The sequence below is a fragment of the Macaca fascicularis genome, chromosome 7 (genome assembly GCF_037993035.2).
Source record: "Macaca fascicularis isolate 582-1 chromosome 7, T2T-MFA8v1.1".
Classification (NCBI taxonomy): domain Eukaryota; kingdom Metazoa; phylum Chordata; class Mammalia; order Primates; family Cercopithecidae; genus Macaca; species Macaca fascicularis.
In genome coordinates, this window is record NC_088381.1 from 67098118 (window position 1) to 67117996 (window position 19879).

General features: G+C 40.3%; 1 protein-coding gene across 11 annotated transcripts in view; it reads right to left on the bottom strand.

The window, feature by feature from the left end:
* The window catches only part of ADAMTSL3 (ADAMTS like 3), a 406645-nt gene that overhangs the window by 28412 nt on the left and 358354 nt on the right, over nucleotides 1-19879 (bottom strand). For 8 of the 11 annotated variants that reach the window (XR_012415261.1, XR_012415259.1, XR_012415260.1 and 5 more), the window contains exons 24-25: nucleotides 2410-2592; nucleotides 630-746 (exon numbers count right to left, since the gene is read on the bottom strand). Coding sequence is in view for 7 of the 11 variants with exons in the window: in XM_045397405.3 (XP_045253340.2) it covers nucleotides 630-746; nucleotides 2410-2592 (300 nt within the window). In the remaining 4 variants the exon portion in view is untranslated. Of the gene's footprint in view, nucleotides 1-629; nucleotides 747-2409; nucleotides 2593-9633; nucleotides 13426-19879 lie in introns of those variants that run through there. The other 3 variants (XM_073996528.1, XM_045397406.3, XM_045397408.3) reach the window with 2 other exon arrangements.

The following is a 19879-nucleotide window of genomic DNA, read 5'->3' on the forward strand; positions in this document are numbered from 1 at the left end:
GCCTGGGTGACAGAGCGAGATTCCGTCTCAAAAAAAAAAAAAAAAAAAAGGAGTTTCTTTGTGTCCTGCGATTTACCCATATTTGAGCTACAAGGAGCTGAGATGATCAGTAACGGCTTCCTGTGATTCTAACATTTCTGATTTTCTTAACTCTACCCTTGATCCCTTGGCCTTCTGCAGAGTTTTATAAGCTTGTAATACTTAGATTAGGTTCTCCTGATTAAGCACTGATGCATAACAAAGTTGGTGTGTATGGAAAACTATGTCTTGAAAAAAGAACAATGAAAAAAATCAATACTCATAGCAGACTATTAATATCTATTAATATTTACCAAATTGGCAATAGTGTTGAAACTGGAAATCAATATCTATATTATCACAAATAATGGTGCACATTTGAGATACGAGCTCTGTGGGCTTCCTCAGGAGTGGATTTTTCTAAAAAGTGTTTCAATATGGAAAGAATAAGTTGAACCACCGAAGACTGAGGGTCAAGAGAAAGGCTGGCCAATTGCCTAGAAATAATTTTACATATTGCAAAGTGAAAAACACAGATGGTCTTTTAGCTAAATCCTTTTCCTTACACATGCCTCACACATAGCAAATCTGAAAAGGTCAAAATCCCAGACCTTGAGGCAGAGGTTCTCCTGTTGGGTCATTGCTGTTGGTTCTAGTGTTGGTTGCCTGGAGAACGTACTTTTTATGTCCTTGGGGAAATACGATTTTACTCTCTGGCCATCTTCGTTCTGAGAAGAAAAAAAAGTAGCACTTTTTACCAGTTAGGCATTGTCTAATTATTGGTCCAGCTTGGGTGTTCTTAAAGACAGCTACTAGGAAATGAGTCCTCTATAATAATACTGTGCTCCTGGATACTCAAGCTCATGATCACAGGTCTGGAAGGTGTGTGTGAGTATGGATGTGTGGGGTGTTATAGGAGTTTAGTTAGAGTTACTCACTGTGCTAGCATATGGCATCTCTGCATGTTTCCAGGGTTTCTAGCCTAAATTGCAAGATGAAAAAAATGTATTCAACAGAATTCCAAAAGGGACTGGAGGAAGCAGATTGGTTGGATAGAGCTTTGCCTCTCCAAGAGGAATGCTGGGAGCAAGAGAATGGGCATTGTTCCCTAGGCTTGCATGGTGAGGAGTATGGGCTTTTAGGAAGGTTGTGAAGCTTGCGCATAAGAGCAGAGGATGGTGGAGGAATGCTGTGATTTGATCCCTCCATCAAGTTACCAAAGTCATGAGCTGCTTGGTTTGAGGGGATTCCTGCAAGAAGAAGTATGCCAGGTAGGAGTGAGACAAGCATGCAGATTCATGAGTGGAAATGGGCAGAAGAAAGAAACAAGGCTGGGGGTTTCTCAGGGAGCATGGAGAAATCATTCAAGAACCAGACAGGGTTAGCCTAGCCAATCTGTTGCAACTCTTCCATTCCAAGATTTTGGAAGATCACAGAGGCTTTTTGGAAAGACTCACATGGTGGCACACCACTGCCTTTGTCAGTACTAAGAGTCCATGAAGGGTAGCAGGAAGAGCACCAAAAGAGAAGACTACATATTTGGGCATTAGTCCAAACTCTTTATGATCCCAAAGTTCCTCATAAATATAATGAGATTAAAAAATACCACCCATAACACTGTGCTATCATAAGTATCACAAGAATTAATGTGCATCAAAATGCTTTGTGCATGACAGCTATTCCAACTCCCTGTATTGGCACCCCCCATCTCTTTATATCTCTGGGCTCCTCTAACTGCCCACAAGGAAAGCTATGGAGAAATCTCTTTCATGTTTTCTCCTCTTGGTTTAGCAATGGATTCTATACTCTAATACCAATTCTGCCAACGGTTCAATTTCATTCCTTCATAAAACCATTACTTAACACTAACATCTGGCTGGGGGCGGTGGCTCACGCCTGTAACCCCAGCATTTTGGGAGGCCGAGGCAGGCAGATCACAAGGTCAAGATATTGAGACCATCCTGGCCAACATGGTTAAATCCCATCTCTACTAAAAATACAAAAATTAGCTGGGCATGGTGGTGTGTGCCTGTAGTCCCAGCTACTCTGGAGGCTGAGGCAGGAGAATCACTTGAACCCAGGAGGCAGAGGTTGCAGTGAGCCAAGATTGTGCCACTGCACTCCAGCCTGGCGACAGAGCGAGACTCCATTTAAAAAAAAAATCACACACTCACACAAAACACTAACATCTGTGTTAGGTGCTGGGGATACGGGGTGGTAAAATAGGGTGTTAGAATTTAGTGCTCGTTTTTAAGCAGGCAGTGGTAGCAACGGTTAAAACCATCTGATGTCTATCTTGTTCACTCCTCAACTCCAAAATCAACAAAACTGGGGCCTACTTTGTGCATATTATAGGAGGCAGTTAAGGAGCAATAAGAATTTGACACTTACCCAGCAAGTGGAGTACAGATGTTGCCACTGCCTTTCCAAGAGCATTGGTGGCTGTGCAGACGTAGGTTCCTTCATTTTCAAGGGAAACATTCTGCAACAACAGGGATCCATTGAAAAGCAAGGAAACATTGCCACTCAGAGATCCTCCTCTCTTCAACCAAGTTATATTAGGCTGAGGGACACCTTTGGAACAAAAACAAATATAACAAAGGCAATTCCTTTAAGAACAGGGCCACAGAACCACTTGACAAATACCATTCACTGTTTTGACCATAAGTCAGCATATGGGTTTAATTATATATAATAGGAAAAATGGCTATTTCTATTTCTATAGCTACTCTATGGCAGGTGGAGGATCCTCTTAAAGCAAAGAGCTTCGGTCTACGGAGCATGTGACTGGTTTACACATGTAAGTTATGGAATGGAAGCCAAGGAGAGTGAGATTGCACTGTATTGGGAAGGGAGAGAATTTTGAAGGTGGGTAGGGTAGTGGGAGTGTGGTTGGAACGAAGGAGTTGGTGAAGCTGGAGGAATGTGGAGGCAGAGACAGAGTGAGAAATTCCCAAGGGTTGGTTGTCACAAGGAAGTCTTTGGAAAACATAAATATCTCCTAGAGGTCTTTAAGTTGTTTGCTGTTCATATGCAATGAAACATTCCTCCCTCAGGAAGAATATATAACACCCAGGGAAACAGAGTTCATTAATTCTTTGTAAAAGAGGATAACTTCAAGGAGCAAAAGTAAGTGCTGAGTTTCAATTCTGGGTCAATGCAGTGAGATGCAGGGACTGTAAGCAACCTTGCAGGAGCCTGGACACAGAGGGGAACATGAGGAATTGAAAGAACTTCTTTTCCCAAGTCTTAAGAAGTCTTAGCATTTTGCTGGGCTGTGGAATTTAAGATTCAGAGGAACTGAGAAATTTCATTTGGTTCTTCTTCTTTTCTTTCTTTTTCTTTCTTTCTTTCTCTCTCTTTTTTTTTTGAGATGGAGGCTCCCTCTGTCACCTAGGCTAGAATGCAGTGGCACAATCTTGGCTGACTGCAACCTCCTGGGCTCAAGCGACCCTCTCTTCCTCAGCCTCCAAGTAGCTGGGACTACAGGTGCAAGCCATCACACCCAGCTAGTTTCTGTAATTTTTGTAAACACAGGATTTCACCATATTCCCCAGGGTGGTCTCGAACTCCTGTGCTCAAGCGATCCCCCACCTCAGCCTCCCACTGCACCTGACTTCATCTGGTTCTTAAGAGCTGGAATAGCTTCAGATGATGCCAAGATTGCTCTGGGACAACTGTTTTGGGGGATGTTTTCTCCTCTTGTAGTGCTCTGGCTAGTGAGAATGGAGAAGAAATGGCATGGTTTTCTGACTTAAAAAAAAAAGATGCCACCACTATTGTCATGACATGTGCAACACACCTTACAGTAGGCAAAATGCATGCTCCATGAACATGGTGACACTTGAATTCTCAGAGTTATTCCTATTTCTTGGGAGGCAGTCATTGACAGCTGTATCTCACAATTGAGGAACCTGGTAAGCCTTTTGACTTCAGGTCCAGTTCTGTCCATTACATCAAGCTGAATATTCAAGTCTCTTAAGGAAGTCATTGTGTGGCTTTAGAGGAAACTGATGATCTAGAAATGCTTAAATTTACTTGTAGAAACCCAAGACTGATATTGGCACTGAGGTATTGCCTGAAAACTCAAGGTGAAAAAAACACTAAATTTCTATTCAAAGAGGAGGTGGAAATGCATAGGGGAAAGAGCACTATCTTGACTGGGTTGAGGTGAGGCTTTGTTCTCATTCTCAATAGTTATTAGTTCCGTAGCCTTGGACAAAGCACTTTAGATTTCAACTGTGGCATCTGTGAAAGGAATCTGAAAGAAGAGTAGGAACTTCAGTATGTTCAGATATACTATTTGAAGTTTTAAAAATTGGAGACTAAGATGGTTGCCCTTGGGACTTTTTGTCCTTAATCCTGTGGCTTTGTATGATTCAAGTATGGTAGGCAGAATTCTAAAGACATTGCCGCAAGATTATCATCCTTTGGTTACTCAATAAATATCAATCTAGGCACTGGTGTGAAAGGAATTTGCAGATGTAATTAAGGTTACTAATCAGCCAGCCACAAAATGGGGAGATATCTGGGTGGGCCCATTGTAATTCTGTAAGTCCTTAAAATCAGAAGAGAAGGACAGAAGCTATCAGGGACATATGGAGAAAGAGAAAGTAGGAGAGATGAGGCAGAGGAGGAATTCAGAGAGATTCAAAGTGTGAGAGCAACATCACCCACCACTGCTAGTTTTAAAGATAAAATGTTCCTGAGCTGGGGCGTGTAGGTGGCCTCTAAAAGCTGAGAGTGGCCTTCAGCTGACAGCTATCAAGCAAATGGGGACTTCAGTTCTAAAATAATAAGGGATTCAGCCAATAACCTGTAGAAGCTTGGAAGCAGATTTATTCCCAGAGCCTCCAGAAAGGAATGCAGCCATGCAACCACCTTGGTCTTGGCCTTAGACACTCTAAGTGGAACATTGAGTTCAGCTATTCTGTGCCAAGATAACCTACACTACATCGGTGAGATGATATATGGGTATTGTTTTAAGCCTCTAAGTTTGTGTTAATTTGTTACAGCAGCAATAGAAAACTAATACACTGAGAGATTTGTTTTAAATTTTGTTATAAAAACTAGGCTGGCCCTAAATAGCAGAAGGGATGCTAATCACATGTGCATATATCTTTTTTAGTATTTTCTTCTACACATATATGCATACAGAAAGTTTAAGCTTTCGAAAGGTCACAGCTATTAAACATTGGATCTGAGATTTATACCAGTAAAATTTGATTCAGAACCTTTCTTAACCACAATATAGGTAGATGTTATACATTTCTTAATATATTTATTCCTATGCACATTATAGTTTTTTGTTGTTGCAGTAAACAAGATTTTTAAAAATGTATTTTGTAGTTGTTTATTGCCAACACTTAGGAAAGCTATACACATCTGCATATTTACCTTGTTTCTAGTCATCTTACTGAACTTTATTATTATTTTGAATAGTTTTTCTAATTGATTTTCTTATCTTTTTTAAGGTAAATAATTATATCATTTGCACATAATGACAATTTCCTCTTCCATTCCAATATGTATACTTCTGATTTCTTTTTCTTGTCTTATTGTATTAGTAAGTGTCTCCAGAACGATGCTGAATAATAACCACTATAGCAGGTATGTAAGACTGAATATTTGTGTCCCTCCCCACCCCCATCTTGATCTTGGACCTCCTTCAACATGAAAAGCTTAATCTTGGACTTCCCATCCTCCAGAACTGCGAGAAATAAATTTTCTGTTGTTTATAAGCCACTCAGTCTGTAGCATTTTTCTTATAGCAGCCCCAGTGGTCTAAGACAGCAGGTATATTTGTCTTGTTTCCAACTTTAATGGAAATATTACTAATGTTTCTTTCTTAAGCATGATACTTTTTTTTGGCACACAAATTTCCTTCTATTTCTAGCCTACAAGAAAATTCTTTGAGGTTAACATTTAATTTGCTTATTTTAAAGTAAATCATTTAAAGCTATTAATTTTATTCTGAGTACAGCTTTGGCTATGTATCTTATGTTTTGCAATGCAATACAACTATTGCCATTATTTCATTCACTTGAAAAATGTGTATTTGAGTGCTTATTCTATAGGAGACTCTGTGGCAATGCTAAGGATATAATGATGAACTAAGTTCCTCACGGACCTTAATCTAGAGTGGGCCCATGCATCAAAAAAGCCAACTGCAATACAAAGAGATAAGAGGATAAGCGCATGCAATAAAGGTAAAATACTGGATGCCACTGGAGCACAGAAGCTGTACCTCATGTAGACTGGAGAGAAAAATAGGAAAGATACCTGCAAGGAGGAACATATTGTGCAGATGTGGGAAAGCATGGGAACAGGAGCAGAAGTCAGACTTTTCATGGTATAGTGTCTTGTTTTTTGATTGAATGTATTATCTGCATCACCTATCCCCAACTTTTAAAAAGTTAATAATAGAGCCCAGAAACATGTCTTTGATTTAACTTCTTGTTAAATTTTCTCTTGGGTTCCCTTTTAGCTCTAAGATATGTGTGAGATCAATTCATTCATTCATCCATCTACTCTTTCATATATTATTTAATTCACTCTTATTATTCGCTCTCTTTTATAGCATTATTACTGCATTAATCTCAGTTCTCCTCAGTAGATCATGAGTACAGGCCTGGCAAAGATTAGATGTGTGAATGTTTGTTGAATGCATAAATGAATAAACTAGGGAATGCATTTACTAGAAGAAAACCGTATTCTATCCCAAAGATACATCAGCATGACTTTTTTGGTTACTCGTGCCAATGCTCTCTCCCAAGTAGCAAAGATAATAAAGCACTGACTGTATGGTAAAATCCTCAGAAACTCAGATACTATTATTTTGGAATCTATGGTAATTTAGAGAAGGGTTATATTAGTTAGAAAGAGAAAAAATCTTACTTCACTGGCCTCCACAACATATACACAATTGTTAATATGAGTATAAATCAATATTTATAAATTAAAGTGGTTTCCTTTAAAGCCCTAAGTAATTCTCGCTTAAATGACTGAACATTTTTAAAAGCCATTCATAGACTTGAAAGCATTTTACAATTCAGGGATGTTTATTAATTCAGACTTGCCTCTTACAATTAGTCCAAATTAATGAGTGAGGTTTTCTCAAGACATAAAGCCTCTTACAGTGAAAGACCCTAAACAATTTCAAATACATTGGCTTATTCATTATTCCTCCTCGGTAAGAAGCTTGTAAGCGGTGTTGTCAATTCTACATTGAAACAAGGTTTACCAGAGGCCTTCAGCCAGGTTAAACAAGCTGTGTGGAGATCTCCAGGGAGAGCATTTCCGGCAGAGGGAACAGCAAGCACCTTGGCCCTGAAGCAGGGTTCTTAACCTGGGGACCATGAGCCTCACGTGGATCCATAGATAGGATTCAGGAGTCAGTGACCTTTTCATCAATTCTAGCTGAAATGTAGCACTTCTATCGATTATGAATGTAAGTCACAGACTAAGGTAGCAGTGTCTTTAACTCTCTCAGCAATGGAAGTCACAGATATTTTCGTATCACATTACAAGTGTGACCAGATCTCTCAAAATATTTTTTTATGCCAACACTACTTCAAAAATATGGTAACTATTGTACCCAGTGCTAGATTTTTAATATGATGCATTAATAATGAAGTAAATATATTATTCAATCACATATTTGGCTTATTAATATTTTGATACCTATATTTTGATTATAATTGGTTTTCTTTAAATGCAGTATATTTTGTTTTATACTTTTGAAAATATTATTTCAGAAGTAGTACCACAGGCTTCATCAGACTGGTCCAGGACACATTCCTCCAATTTTGGAGGAAAATAAAAGAGTATATGGCTGCAGGAATGTGAGCCAGGGAGAGAACAGTAGGTGACAAGGTCAGAGAAGTGGCAGGTGGGGCTCAGGTCATAGAGCTCAGGCAGCCTGATAGGTCATTGTAAGGATTTGGTTTCTATTCCACAGATTTTGAAGAATGGGATGAGCTGACTTGTGTTTCTAAAGGACTGCTTTGACGGCTGTGTTGATTGCAGGCGGCAAGGGCAGAGGCGGGGAGATCAGTGAGGAACCTGTCAAAATAATCCAGCCTAGAGATGATGGTGACTTGGATCAGTGTAGTAGCAATGAAGGTGGTAAGAAATGATCAGATTCTGGGCCTATTCTGAAGGTAGAGCAGACAAAATTTGATGGGGTTGGGGCAGTGTGAGAGAGGAAAGCAAGTCAAAAATGACTCCAGGATTTGTAGCTCAAGCAAATTAAATAACTGCATTGTCATTCACTGAGATGAGGGACACTATGAGAGAAGCCAGTTTGGGAGCAGAACTCAGGAGAGCAGTTTTGGACATGTTAGTTTTGAAATAACTATTACATATCCACGGAGAGATGCTGAGCAGGCATGTGGATATGTTAATCTAGAGCTTAGGGAAAAGGTCTGTGCTGAAAATATAAATTTAACAGTTTCCAGCATATAGATGTCATATTTGAGTCCTTGTGCATGTATGGGATCAATAGGGAGAGAGTATACATAGAGAAGAAAAAACGGCTGAGGACTGAGGCCTGGGGTAGTTCAACTTAGAGATCAGGGACAACAGGTGGCACAAAGGAAGCTACAAAGGAACAGATACTACGGTAGGTAGAAAACAGAGTGGTTTCCTAGAAGCAGAGAAGGAGGGAGTAATAATTGTCCAATGCTATTGTAGTCGAATGAGCAATTAAGGTAAGGCCTAAGAACTCACCACGGGGCCTGTTGTGGTGGCTCACACCTGTAATCTCAGCAGTTTGGAAGGCTGAGGCAGGCAGATCACCTGCGGTCAGGAGTTTGAGGCCAGCCTGGGCAACATGGCAAAACCCTGTCTCTACTAAAAATACAAAAAACATTTAGCCGGTCGTGGTGGTGTGCGCCTGTAATCCTGGCTTCTCGGGAGGCTGAGGCAGGAGAATCGCTTGAACCTGGGAGGTGGAGGTTGCAGTGAGCCAAGATCACACCACTGTACTCCAGCCTGGGCAACAGAGTGAGACTCTGTCTCAAAAACAAAACAAAACAAAACAAAAACAAAAACAAAAACAAAACAAAACAAAACAAAAAAAACACCTGACCACTGAAGTTAGCAATTCACACTTACATGGTAAGCTGTTGGTGACCCTACCCTAACAATAGCTATGAAGGTAATGGTATGGAGAATGTTTGGTTGGAGTGGATTCAAGAGAGAATGAAGAGAAATGAAATTGAAGACAACAAGTATAAGCTACTCTGGAGGCACTTTGCTATAAATGGAAATCAGGAACTGACACAATAGCTGGAGAGGGAAGTGGAGTCCAGGGCAGGGAATTTAGGGATGGCTTTGCTCACCTGGAATTCTTATCTCATCTCCCTATTTCCACTCTTGCCTTCCTTTTACTCTCTGATTTTTACAGTCTATTTTCAACACAGTAGCCATAGTGTTTCTTCTAAAAGGTAGCTCAGATCATGACATTCCTTTGCTTAGAATCCTCTAATGGCTTCCATCTCACTTAGAACAAAAAATAAACTGCTTATGATGTCTTATCATCTGCTAACATACATGGTCTTCCCTCAACCCTTGTCCACCAACCACCTCAAAACACAGAAAAAAAAACAGAGCCAGAGAGAGATGGATTTTTATTTTTTTTAGTGATGGGGTCTCACTGGGCTGGAGTGCAGTGGCTATTCACAGACTTGATCATAGCATATGGAAGCCTCAAACTTCCGGGCTCAAGGGATCCTCCCATCTCAGCCTCCTGAATAGCTGGAACTATAGGTATGCACCATTGTGCCTGGCTAAGGGGTGGATCCTTGATTAAATCATTTAAATTCCTGAATCCAGATGTGTCTAAAATTGTGTCCAGATTGTCTACACTCCAGGACTTTTCAGTTTTATTAGCCAATAGTTTCTCCATTTTTTCTTAAGCCAGTTCGAGGTGGTTCTCTGTTCCCTGTAACCATGGGAGTCTAGACTAAAAACTAAGGTATGAAAATAACCAAGATGGCCAAACAACCATGCCAGCACAAGTTTCTCAGAACAAACTGACAAAGTTACATTCCAAAAGAAAATATCAGAAATAGGAAGTTTGAAATGAAGAGCATGGGACCACACCAGAGTGCAGGACCAAGTCCTTCTCACTATGCACTGTCCCAGGGGCCATTTCATCTACTTTGGGAAATATAATGATAATTCCTATGCTGAAAACTCCCACATACCTATCCAATCTTAATCTCTCCCTTGAATTCAAGACTCCTGGACATCTCCCATTGGCACATCATGTCCCACAGGTGCCTCAAACACTGTAAGTCCCAGAGTGAACTCCAACTCCCTCTCCTACCCCACAGGCTTATTCAGCACCTAGAAGCATCGTTACACGTGTAAACATTTTCAACTAACTGAACAGGCCAGAGGAAATTCAGGCAGATTTCTTCGTACCACTGTTATTTATGGTCTTTCAAAATAACACATTTGCTCTGTTGCAACAGCTATAAAATGTCAGAAATAGTTTAAACTTATTTATCTAACCTTAAAGACAGGCTATTTCCCCCAAGACTTGCAGCTCTGAAATATTCAACATTCTGTTTCCACAATGCTGAAATTGTTTTGGAAGACAAATGTTGTGAAAAAAGTTCAGAGCCGGAGGGGCTGTGAAACATGTGTTGCAAAAAGTTTGCACCTCGGGGGTGTCTTTAAACTAGTCAGTGTTTAAAAACAAATTTCCTTCATCCTTGAAAGGCCCATGAAATATTTCACACTGTAAAATCTCTGACCTATTCAGACTGCCCTGAAATGCTGGATTTTTAAATAAATAAATATTACATCTAAATGTTTTTGCTCATCTGTTTGTTTCTTCCAGCTACTCAAAACTCACTCAGAATTCTGCATTACTTTTTCATGTATGACAAATGAAGACTTAAGCTACCATCAGTTACCTCTGGGGATCATGAAGAAATGATGTTGCCAATTTATAAAAGACAAATCAAACACAGGTTAGACAAAAGGAGTCATCACTAATAAATGAAAGAAATAAATAGGAGTTCAAGGGTTCAATGTCAGAGAAAGTATCTCAAAACTGCTAGAATAATGAATGCACTCTTCTTAACTGCAGGGCCAATCTGTGCAGCATAGTAAATTTTGTAAGGAACATTCCTCTTCTGAGTTAACTGCATACCCTTTTGTTCTTTTTGAAAAATATGTTATGTATGCTTTTTGGATACAATGGACTATCCATCATTGATGCCATATCCAGAACTGTCTCCAAATATAGGGCTATGGCTTTTACTATTTACAGAATTCTTTTGACTAGCTGTTTCAGTACTTTCTTTTCTCTAGTAAACTCATGTTTAGGTTGACATAATCTGTTCCCCAATCAATTTGATTTTTGAGGATTTAGAAATCATCTGGGTCAAAGTATCTATCCCCAACTCCATCATTAAAAGTCCTTCCCTAAAGGTTTTTGAACTGTGTTTTTCTGACATGGAGGAGGGTGTCAACAAGTCCTCTTCCTGGCGTGGTCATCCTGATCTCTCACGTACTCTGGGCTTCTGCTTTGTGTGAGCCTGGGCAGTTCTCTAACTCCACCAGACATATCTCATGAGCACTACATGGTTCACTGCTGGATATTGTCCTCCAGGGTCTTATTTACAGGCTAGAAAGTGCCAGTGAAAATTATTATATCAAAACCAAAAACTTTCAGTAGTTCCTTGAAGAAGAAGAAAGTTAAGAGTTGGTGCAAATCAAGCATAGTGATACATGCTGGAGCTATGCAAGTGGTGTAAACTACTGATTCCAGTAAAGGGGATAGGAAGAACTCCTAAACAACAGCTCAAAAGGGAGAACCATGGACATTCGTGAGGCCCTTCCTGATAATCAGCAATTCTGGTAATCTGTCAATATAACATTGGGATGTAGATGAACAAATAGCTATTAGCCAGTTGGTATTTGCACCAAAATCTCCAAGTGGGTTCCACTGCTGTCACCAGTAAACCCCAGAGGACTACATGTGGGCTGCTGGTGTCTTGGGGTGACATCTCAAGACTGTGTTGATTCCCCAGGACTCCATTTCCTCTTTCCTCAAACCACTGACTCTTGCCTTTGGTTCTTCTGAGCTGCACCTCTCACTCTATTTCTAGGGGGTCTTTTCTCCTCAGGAATGGTAGGGAGTAAGAGTCAGTTTTCCTAGCTCTATAACTTTTCCTGTTCTTGGAGGAGAAAAGCACAAAAGCCTTTTCAATTTAGGGGAGTCACTGCTAAGAACAGCTATCCTCCAGCCCGCGAACTGCACCATTCTCCAAACACACCACACTGGCTGTAAGGCTATTTTCTATGTGCTGTTCTCTCCACTGCAAATCAATTGCTATTCCCTTTCACCACCTGGAACATTTCTCCACATTCTTAAAGACCCATCTCAAAATCATTTCCTTGATCCTCTTGGACATTGACAGCTGATTTCCCCTGTGTGAACCTCTGAACACTAAGACATCAATTGTTGGCATGCCTGATTCTACCTTCAGAATGAGCCCAGAGCATGGACCTGGGTTCTACCATTTAGCTCCCACTTCTAGTTCACTCCCAGTTACCCACTCCTGGTTCACTCCTAGTTTGAGTTTACTTCTGATTACTCACTCCTGGTTCACTGCTGGTTTACTCCTGGTTCTAGTTGACCTCTGGTTACCCACTAATTCCTGAGGAAGAGTCTCTCATTTTGAGAGGATATTTGAAATAATTTCCGGGGACCTCTTTGGCCCCATTTACTGACTAAATCAGTGGTTCTTAACCTTGGCTGCACATTAGAATCTTCTGGGGAAGCTTTAAAAATCCTTGGTTCTCAGGACATACTACCGATGAATTAAATCAGAATCTCTCAGGGCAGGGCTGGGGAGATGTTGTGGTGTACAGGCCTGACATTAACCATAATAATAAAATGACCTGACTGTAGTATGCATCAGTCATCAAAATGAATAACTGGGTATTGAATTAATAACTAGGGAAAATAAATGAATGAAAAGAAAAAAAACAGGGTTAAGTAAGTTGGGATGTTACTAGAGATTCCAAAATTCTACACAGGTCCTATGGAGCTCTTCCCATAAAGGAGTGTTTTTCTTCCATTAACAAGGTCCTGCATGGTTTTCTCAGACTGTACTCAGAAGCTTGCATGCTTTCTTATTTCTGGGGGTTGAATTCCAACAAAATTCCCTTTCCCTCAGTCCCCACCCTGTATGGGTGCTGTGGGCCTCTGTCTTGCTGTGAAGGCATAGTTAGGTCATAGTAGCCGGAATGAAGTAGTGGGTCATTCAGGGGCTTCTGACGGTTCCGTGTTTTATAATGGATGCTGTTCCATGCTGCACAGTTGTCCTATGCTCTCTGCTGCTGCCTGGGGGTCTCAGCACACACAGCCAAAAGCAGAGAGTCCTGGAGGGCAGAGAGCAAGCAAAGGCATTTCTTGTAGTATAAGTAGATTTGAGTGGTATAGGGCATTCAAAATCCTTCACTTTTACTGCTTGGTATGAAAAGCCTCCCAATTGCTATCAAATCTCATGCAGGTTTGGGAAACTCCAGACTAGCCATTCTGGCTCCTGCCCTGACACCAATATGAGGAGCCAAGGGAACACAGGCCAGCCAGGAGGCGCCACTCAGAGACGCATGGAATTGAAGCAACTCATTTCTTTAGAAGCCTGGACTTCAAAAGATCACCGAGGAAAGAGCTTCAGTCCAAGAGCAGAGGAGGATACAAGGCTCCTGCCCTGTGGATTGTGTAGGTGTTTAGTGCACCATCTTACAGGCTCAACAGGACCAAGCCAGGACCATTTTATTAATGTTAAAAACTCAGGGGAGCTAAATGAGTCTTAATATCAGAAATATGGTAACCAAGAAACAATGGCAAGCCAGGCACTGTGGCTCCCACCTGTAATCTCAGCACTTTGGGAGGCTGAGGTAGGAGGGTTGCTTGAGGCCAGGAGTTCTAAACCAGCCTTGGCAGCACAGTGAGACCTCTGTCTCTACAAGAAAAAAAAATTAAGTCAGGTGTGGTGGTACATGGCTGTAGTCTCAAGGGGCTAAGGCAGGAGGATCGCTTGAGCACAGGAGTTTGAGGCTGCAGTGAGCTATGATCATGCCACTGCATGGAAGAAAGGTGCGTGGTTGTTTGGAGGACAGGGAATGGGTGGGCACACAATGTGGAACTACATGATGACAGTACATGGGGCCTATGGGTCAGTCTGTTGTTACTATGTGATAGGGTAAATACTAACATGGGGCTGAGTGTCTGCGGAGTTTTCAGGACAGAGAATTGTACTGGTGGCACTGAAGACAGGGGTGGGGTATAGATGTTGGGGATGAAAGCAGTGTTGTAACAATAGGGCTGGACCACCAAGGCTGTACGTGAATGCTTCAAGACATGGTGTCACTCAAGACATGTAGACCCACAAGCCCAAGCACAAGATTTTTTGCAAGAAGTCTGAAATTTGATAGGTGTTTGAAGAGCCCCTCCTGTTTTTTCATATTGTATATCCAGCTACCTTATTCTAGATTTCTTTCTACTTCTTGATTGTATACAGACCCATGTTTTCACTACATAAGAAATTGATAAAAGATGCAAAGAAAATCATTTTTTTCAAGAAGCACTCAAAATAGAGCTTCAGTGAATCTTTAAAGAGCAGATAATTGTTTTATAAATGAGTCTTTTAAATCTGCTAAATCAATAATCCAAATACAAGTCCAAAGAGAGTCAGGGCAAGAATATTAAGGGTGAGGTGAAGGAGTCCATAGTCACTACCAGACAGTGCATAATTTGCCACATTCTTTCCCACTGCTGCAGTGATGGTAGAAGCATGTGTCAAGGTGGTGAGGCTTCCATCATGTGCCTGGCTGAGCACAATGGGGTGACCTTTGGCCTGATACTGGCTGGCATCTTGTGGCCCGCAAGAGGCCAGGCTCCCAGTGTACTCTCCCTAGATCTCATACCATGGGGCAGTCCTCCAGGTGAGGGTGGGCCCTGGAGGTTGAGCCTGTTGCCCACCCCTAAGCCGATGACACCCCATCACCAGGCTGCAGCACTTCCTAGGTTCTGCCTTACGCCTCGCTTTGACAGTTTTCCCTCTGGTCAGACCTCCTGCATGGTGCCTATTCTGCTGTCTCAAACACAGAGTTTCATTCTCTGTCTAGCTCCTTTGGAGTCACACAGAATTGGGTTTAAATCTTGGCATACACACTCATTAGATATACAAACAAAGACAAGTAACTGTGTGTATCTGAGTCTGCTTCCTTATCTGCAAAACAAAGATAATATCCACTTTGTATGCTGTTGAAGCCAACACAAGTTATTATTTTTGATGATGAGCTTTGATGGTTTTCCAACATGTTATTTACTGACATGCTGCCTATTAGCACATACTCCTCAGCTCTTTGCAATATGGCTGCCCTTCATGCATGACTACTTGCCAACACCCTAGCCTCAGGACACCTGTGTCCCATACCTCAATTAATGACACATCGATTGCTAAATGCCAGATACGTCTGCTCACTCCTGGATAAATCAGATACATGCAATGTCAGTTTAATATCTTGAGTGGCTGGCAGGCTTTTTGGGGTCCAATAATCCAATCAATGACCATTGATGCAATCTAGTTGCATTCAATTTATGGCTTTCTGCAGCTTCTTTCTCCTCTAATTTTTCATCCATATTGAAATACAGATTGGTTCACACCATTACCCTGCTTAAAACGTTTATTGTCTCCTCTCTGCTAATAAAATGAAGTCCATCAGTTTCAGCATGACATTAAAGTCCTTCACATTCTGGTCCACACTTACACTTCCAAACCCACCTCTTCCCACTCCCCTTCACATCCTCTGCTTTAAGTCACACAGATCTGCTTGTGATGTTGCAAGTAAGCAGGGTGCTTTCATGTTTCTATGCTTTTGCATATATGCTGTTTTGATTAAAATGCCCTTCCTTTTCGTTACAAGTGGGCTGGTTGCAATTCATCTTTTTTATAAACCTTTTCTGACTCCTTAGTTAGAAGCCTTAATTAGTCTCTCTTTAATGTGTCTGATACACTTTACAAACACTTCTATTTTTGCATTTATGACATCATATCATAATTCCTTTGTCTACATAGCTGCAGAAACCAGATTGTATTCATCTCTGCATGCTAAGGAACTAGATTGGGCTTAGTAAATGCTTAGTGAATGCTCGTTGAAGGGAAGAAAAGATGGATGGAATTTCCAACCATGATTGGCTGTTTGACTGAATATAGGGTTGACAGGAGGATAGTGGGAAGATTTCTGTATCATAGACAGAGGTAGGAAAAAAGGGGAAGGGGGAGCCTTTTTGAGTAGGGAAAGACATTTTAAATATACATTTTAGGATGACAATTTTAGCTGTTTCAAAGATTGCATGAGTTTTTAAAAGAGATAACAGCATAGAAGAGAGGATATATTTCAAAAACCACAGATCAGGGAAAATAAATTCATTTTAATTTAGAATATAGTCAAAAGCACCAAAATGTCCAGTTCATAAAACAAGAGCAAGAAGATAATCTTAGATTTCTTTTTAAGTCTTCTGAAAAGTATATGCAAAAATCGGTGGGTAAATACATTTTTCTGGAGAGAGAGTTCTTTTTTTTTTTTTTTTTTGGCCAAAGGGATTTATTACTTAAGGACGTATGAGAATCACTACCATTAAATTCCACCCTATATAATATAAACTAGCAGTTTATGGGGGAAAATAATTGTCAGAGCAATGAGACCATGTTTAGGAATTTAACCACATAATCCTGCTGTACCACAAATATTTTCTCAAGATCCTCCCCTGAAAGGGTAATTGTTAAACCCAGTAAAGAAAGTTAGTAATTTGCCTAGACATCAATAAAATTCTTAGGTATATTCCACAGCATTTTATCCCTTAAAAAAATCCCCTGATTAAGAAAAACCTTTTAAGTTTATGTGATATGTTTCTTCTGAAACTGACCATCCTCCCATAGATATGAAAGGGCCTCCTTGCCTGCACATACCTCTTGGGTATGTGCATACATACACCAAGTGCTCTGCTTTGACCCAGTGAGATGCACACTTGCCATCATCTGTTTGTGCATGCACTGTGTGGGATTAAATAGGAAACTGTAACTTCTACCTACCTTTTCTCATTCTCTCCTATCAATGAGCAGCAAAACAATGATGGGACAGGTAAGGTTTAAAACTACCCCACTAGTAGATTCAGACTTTCTAGCTGGCAATTTGGGGATAATGTATTTTGAGTTCTAGACATTTTAATTTTAATGCTCTATGTAGTTACAAAAATGTTGAATGTCCTATGACCCAACAATTCCATTCCTGTTACTCTTTTAAAAAAAAAAAATCCAAATGACACAAAAAGTTATATGCATAAGGTTTCTTACACTGCTGTATGGAACTATAAAGAAGTACAAATAGTTTAAGTTTCCAAAAACAAGAAAAGGGTTTAATTATGCTACATTCACACAATGACACACTGGTGTGGCTAGTAAATGATATTTATGATTTTTTAATAACATGGGAAAATTCCATGACTTAGATATAGAGAAAGGGTTACAGGAATATAGCAAAATAGAAATAATGGTTGTGTCTTTGACAGAATTATGGGAATTTTTTTTGCCACATGATACTTTGTTATGCTTTCCAAATATTTTATGAGATGTGTTACTTTTTATGAGACAAGAAAACACACAAAAGCAGCATTCAGAACAGAAAGGGCACTAGCTTCAGAGGCAGTAACTGGGTTCGGAACTTGGCCCTGCCATTGTCTAGGCCTGTTACTTTGGTCAAGCCTCTTCTCTGGGGATCTTGTGTGCAAAACAGGGCTGGACTCATGGATTCCTAAGGTCCTTCCATATTTAATTCTCAAGATTTTATTTCAGTAAGATCTTACCTAGTTATCTCGGGGAAAATATCTTTCCCTGTTTATTCTTCATCCCTTTTTGGAGGCAAGAAGGGACCTGATCAAGGCTGGTAAACACAGGGCTGTGGCCGGCATCCAGACATCTAGAAAGAGCTGTGCATTCTGAGGCCACAAGGACATGAACAAGACCTGAGTCATTTCCATCTAAGGCTGTTCAAATCCCCTCAAAGAACGCTTTCTACTTACTTTCCCCCAGTGAACTTGTTTTACCTTCAACATTAGCTTGTATAAAAGACTTTTTCAAATTTATCGAATTCTGGTTTCATTGATTTACAGACTCATATTATTTGGTTCCTTTCTTTTTTTTCCCCCCCTTTTTTCGAAATGGAGTCTCACTCTGTCGCCCAGGCTGGAGTGCAGTGGCACTATCTCAGCTCACTGCAACCTCTACCTCCTGGGTTCAAGCAATTCTCTTACCTCAGCCTCCCAAGTAACTAGGATTACAGGCATGCGCCACTATGCCCGGCCAATTTTTGTATTTTTAGTGGAGACGTGTGTTTACCATGTTGGCCAGGCTGGTCAACCCCTGACCTCAAGTGATCCGCCCACCTTGGCTTCCCAAAGGGTTGGGATTACAGGCGTCAGCCACTGTGCCTAGCCTATTTAGCTCCTTTCTTTTTACTACAACTATAGTTTTCAAGTCATCAAACAAGTAACTGGATTTTTCATAGGCTGGTATTGCAGCTCCAAGAACTCCTTTGTAAAGGACATTGTGTCTACATATTTTGAGAGAGTTTTTTTTTCCCCCCCCCTAGATTCCCTCCCAATAGTAGGTGAGGACTCTTGGCCCTCAGTTCTAAGTTCTGACTGGCCAGGTATCTTAGTTCAAGCACTTTTTCTACATTTAGTTTTATTTTGTCCCAGATTCCTGCAAAGGACCAACGGTCTAAGATAAAATTTCAGGACTGGAAACAGTCTTCCTGGTCATTCCATCATAATTCCTCATTTTATAACAGAAAACTAAGGAGCAAGGAAACTATGTGATGGGTCCAAGGTCTTACAGGAAACAGGGCTAGGAGGTGAACAACAACAACAAAACAATATAACTGATAACCACGTGTCAAAAAAAAAGTCCATTCTCCAAAATTAATGGACATTAATAGTTGCTATATTTGCTTCAGACTTTTTTTTTTAAGACAGAGTCTCGCTCTGTTGCCCAGGCTGGAGTGCAGTGGTGCGATCTCAGCTTACTGCAGCCTCCACCTCCTGGGTTCACGGCATTCTCCTGCCTCAGCCTCCCAAGTAGCTGGGACTACAGGTGCTTGCCACCACGCCCAGCTAATTTTTTGTATTTTTAGTAGAGACGGGATTTCGCCATGTTAGCCACGATGGTCTCAATTTCCTGACCTCGTGATCCACCTGCCTGGGCCTCCCAAAGTACTGAGATTACAGGCATGAGCCACTGCGCCTGGCCTGCTCATTTTTATATTGAGTGGTTTGTTATTTGTATTGATTTAGAGAAGCTATTTCTATATTCTGGTACTATATAACAAATATTTTCTGCCAGAAATGTGGCTTGACTCTTAAATTTACATGTCTTTCAAGGATCAAAACTTTTATATCTTAACAGCAAAATGTGTCAACGTTTTTTATAACAGCTTATTGAAATATAATTCATATACCAAAAATTTTACCCTTTAAAAGTATAATTCTGTAGTTCTAATATATTCACACAGTTGTGTAACCTCATCAACACTATTTAATAGATGTTTTACTTTATGACTTGTACTTTTTGTATCTTTTCCATTCCAAAGTCATAAAGATATCTCTTATATTTTATGATTTTTTAAAATATGTTCATATTTTAGGCATTTACATCAGAATTTATTTTTGGTTGAGATTTTTTATATTTATAAACAATTATCCTATAACAATTTACTTAACAGTCTGTCCTTTATTGGTTTTTAATTCTTCTGCTATTAAATTCTAGTT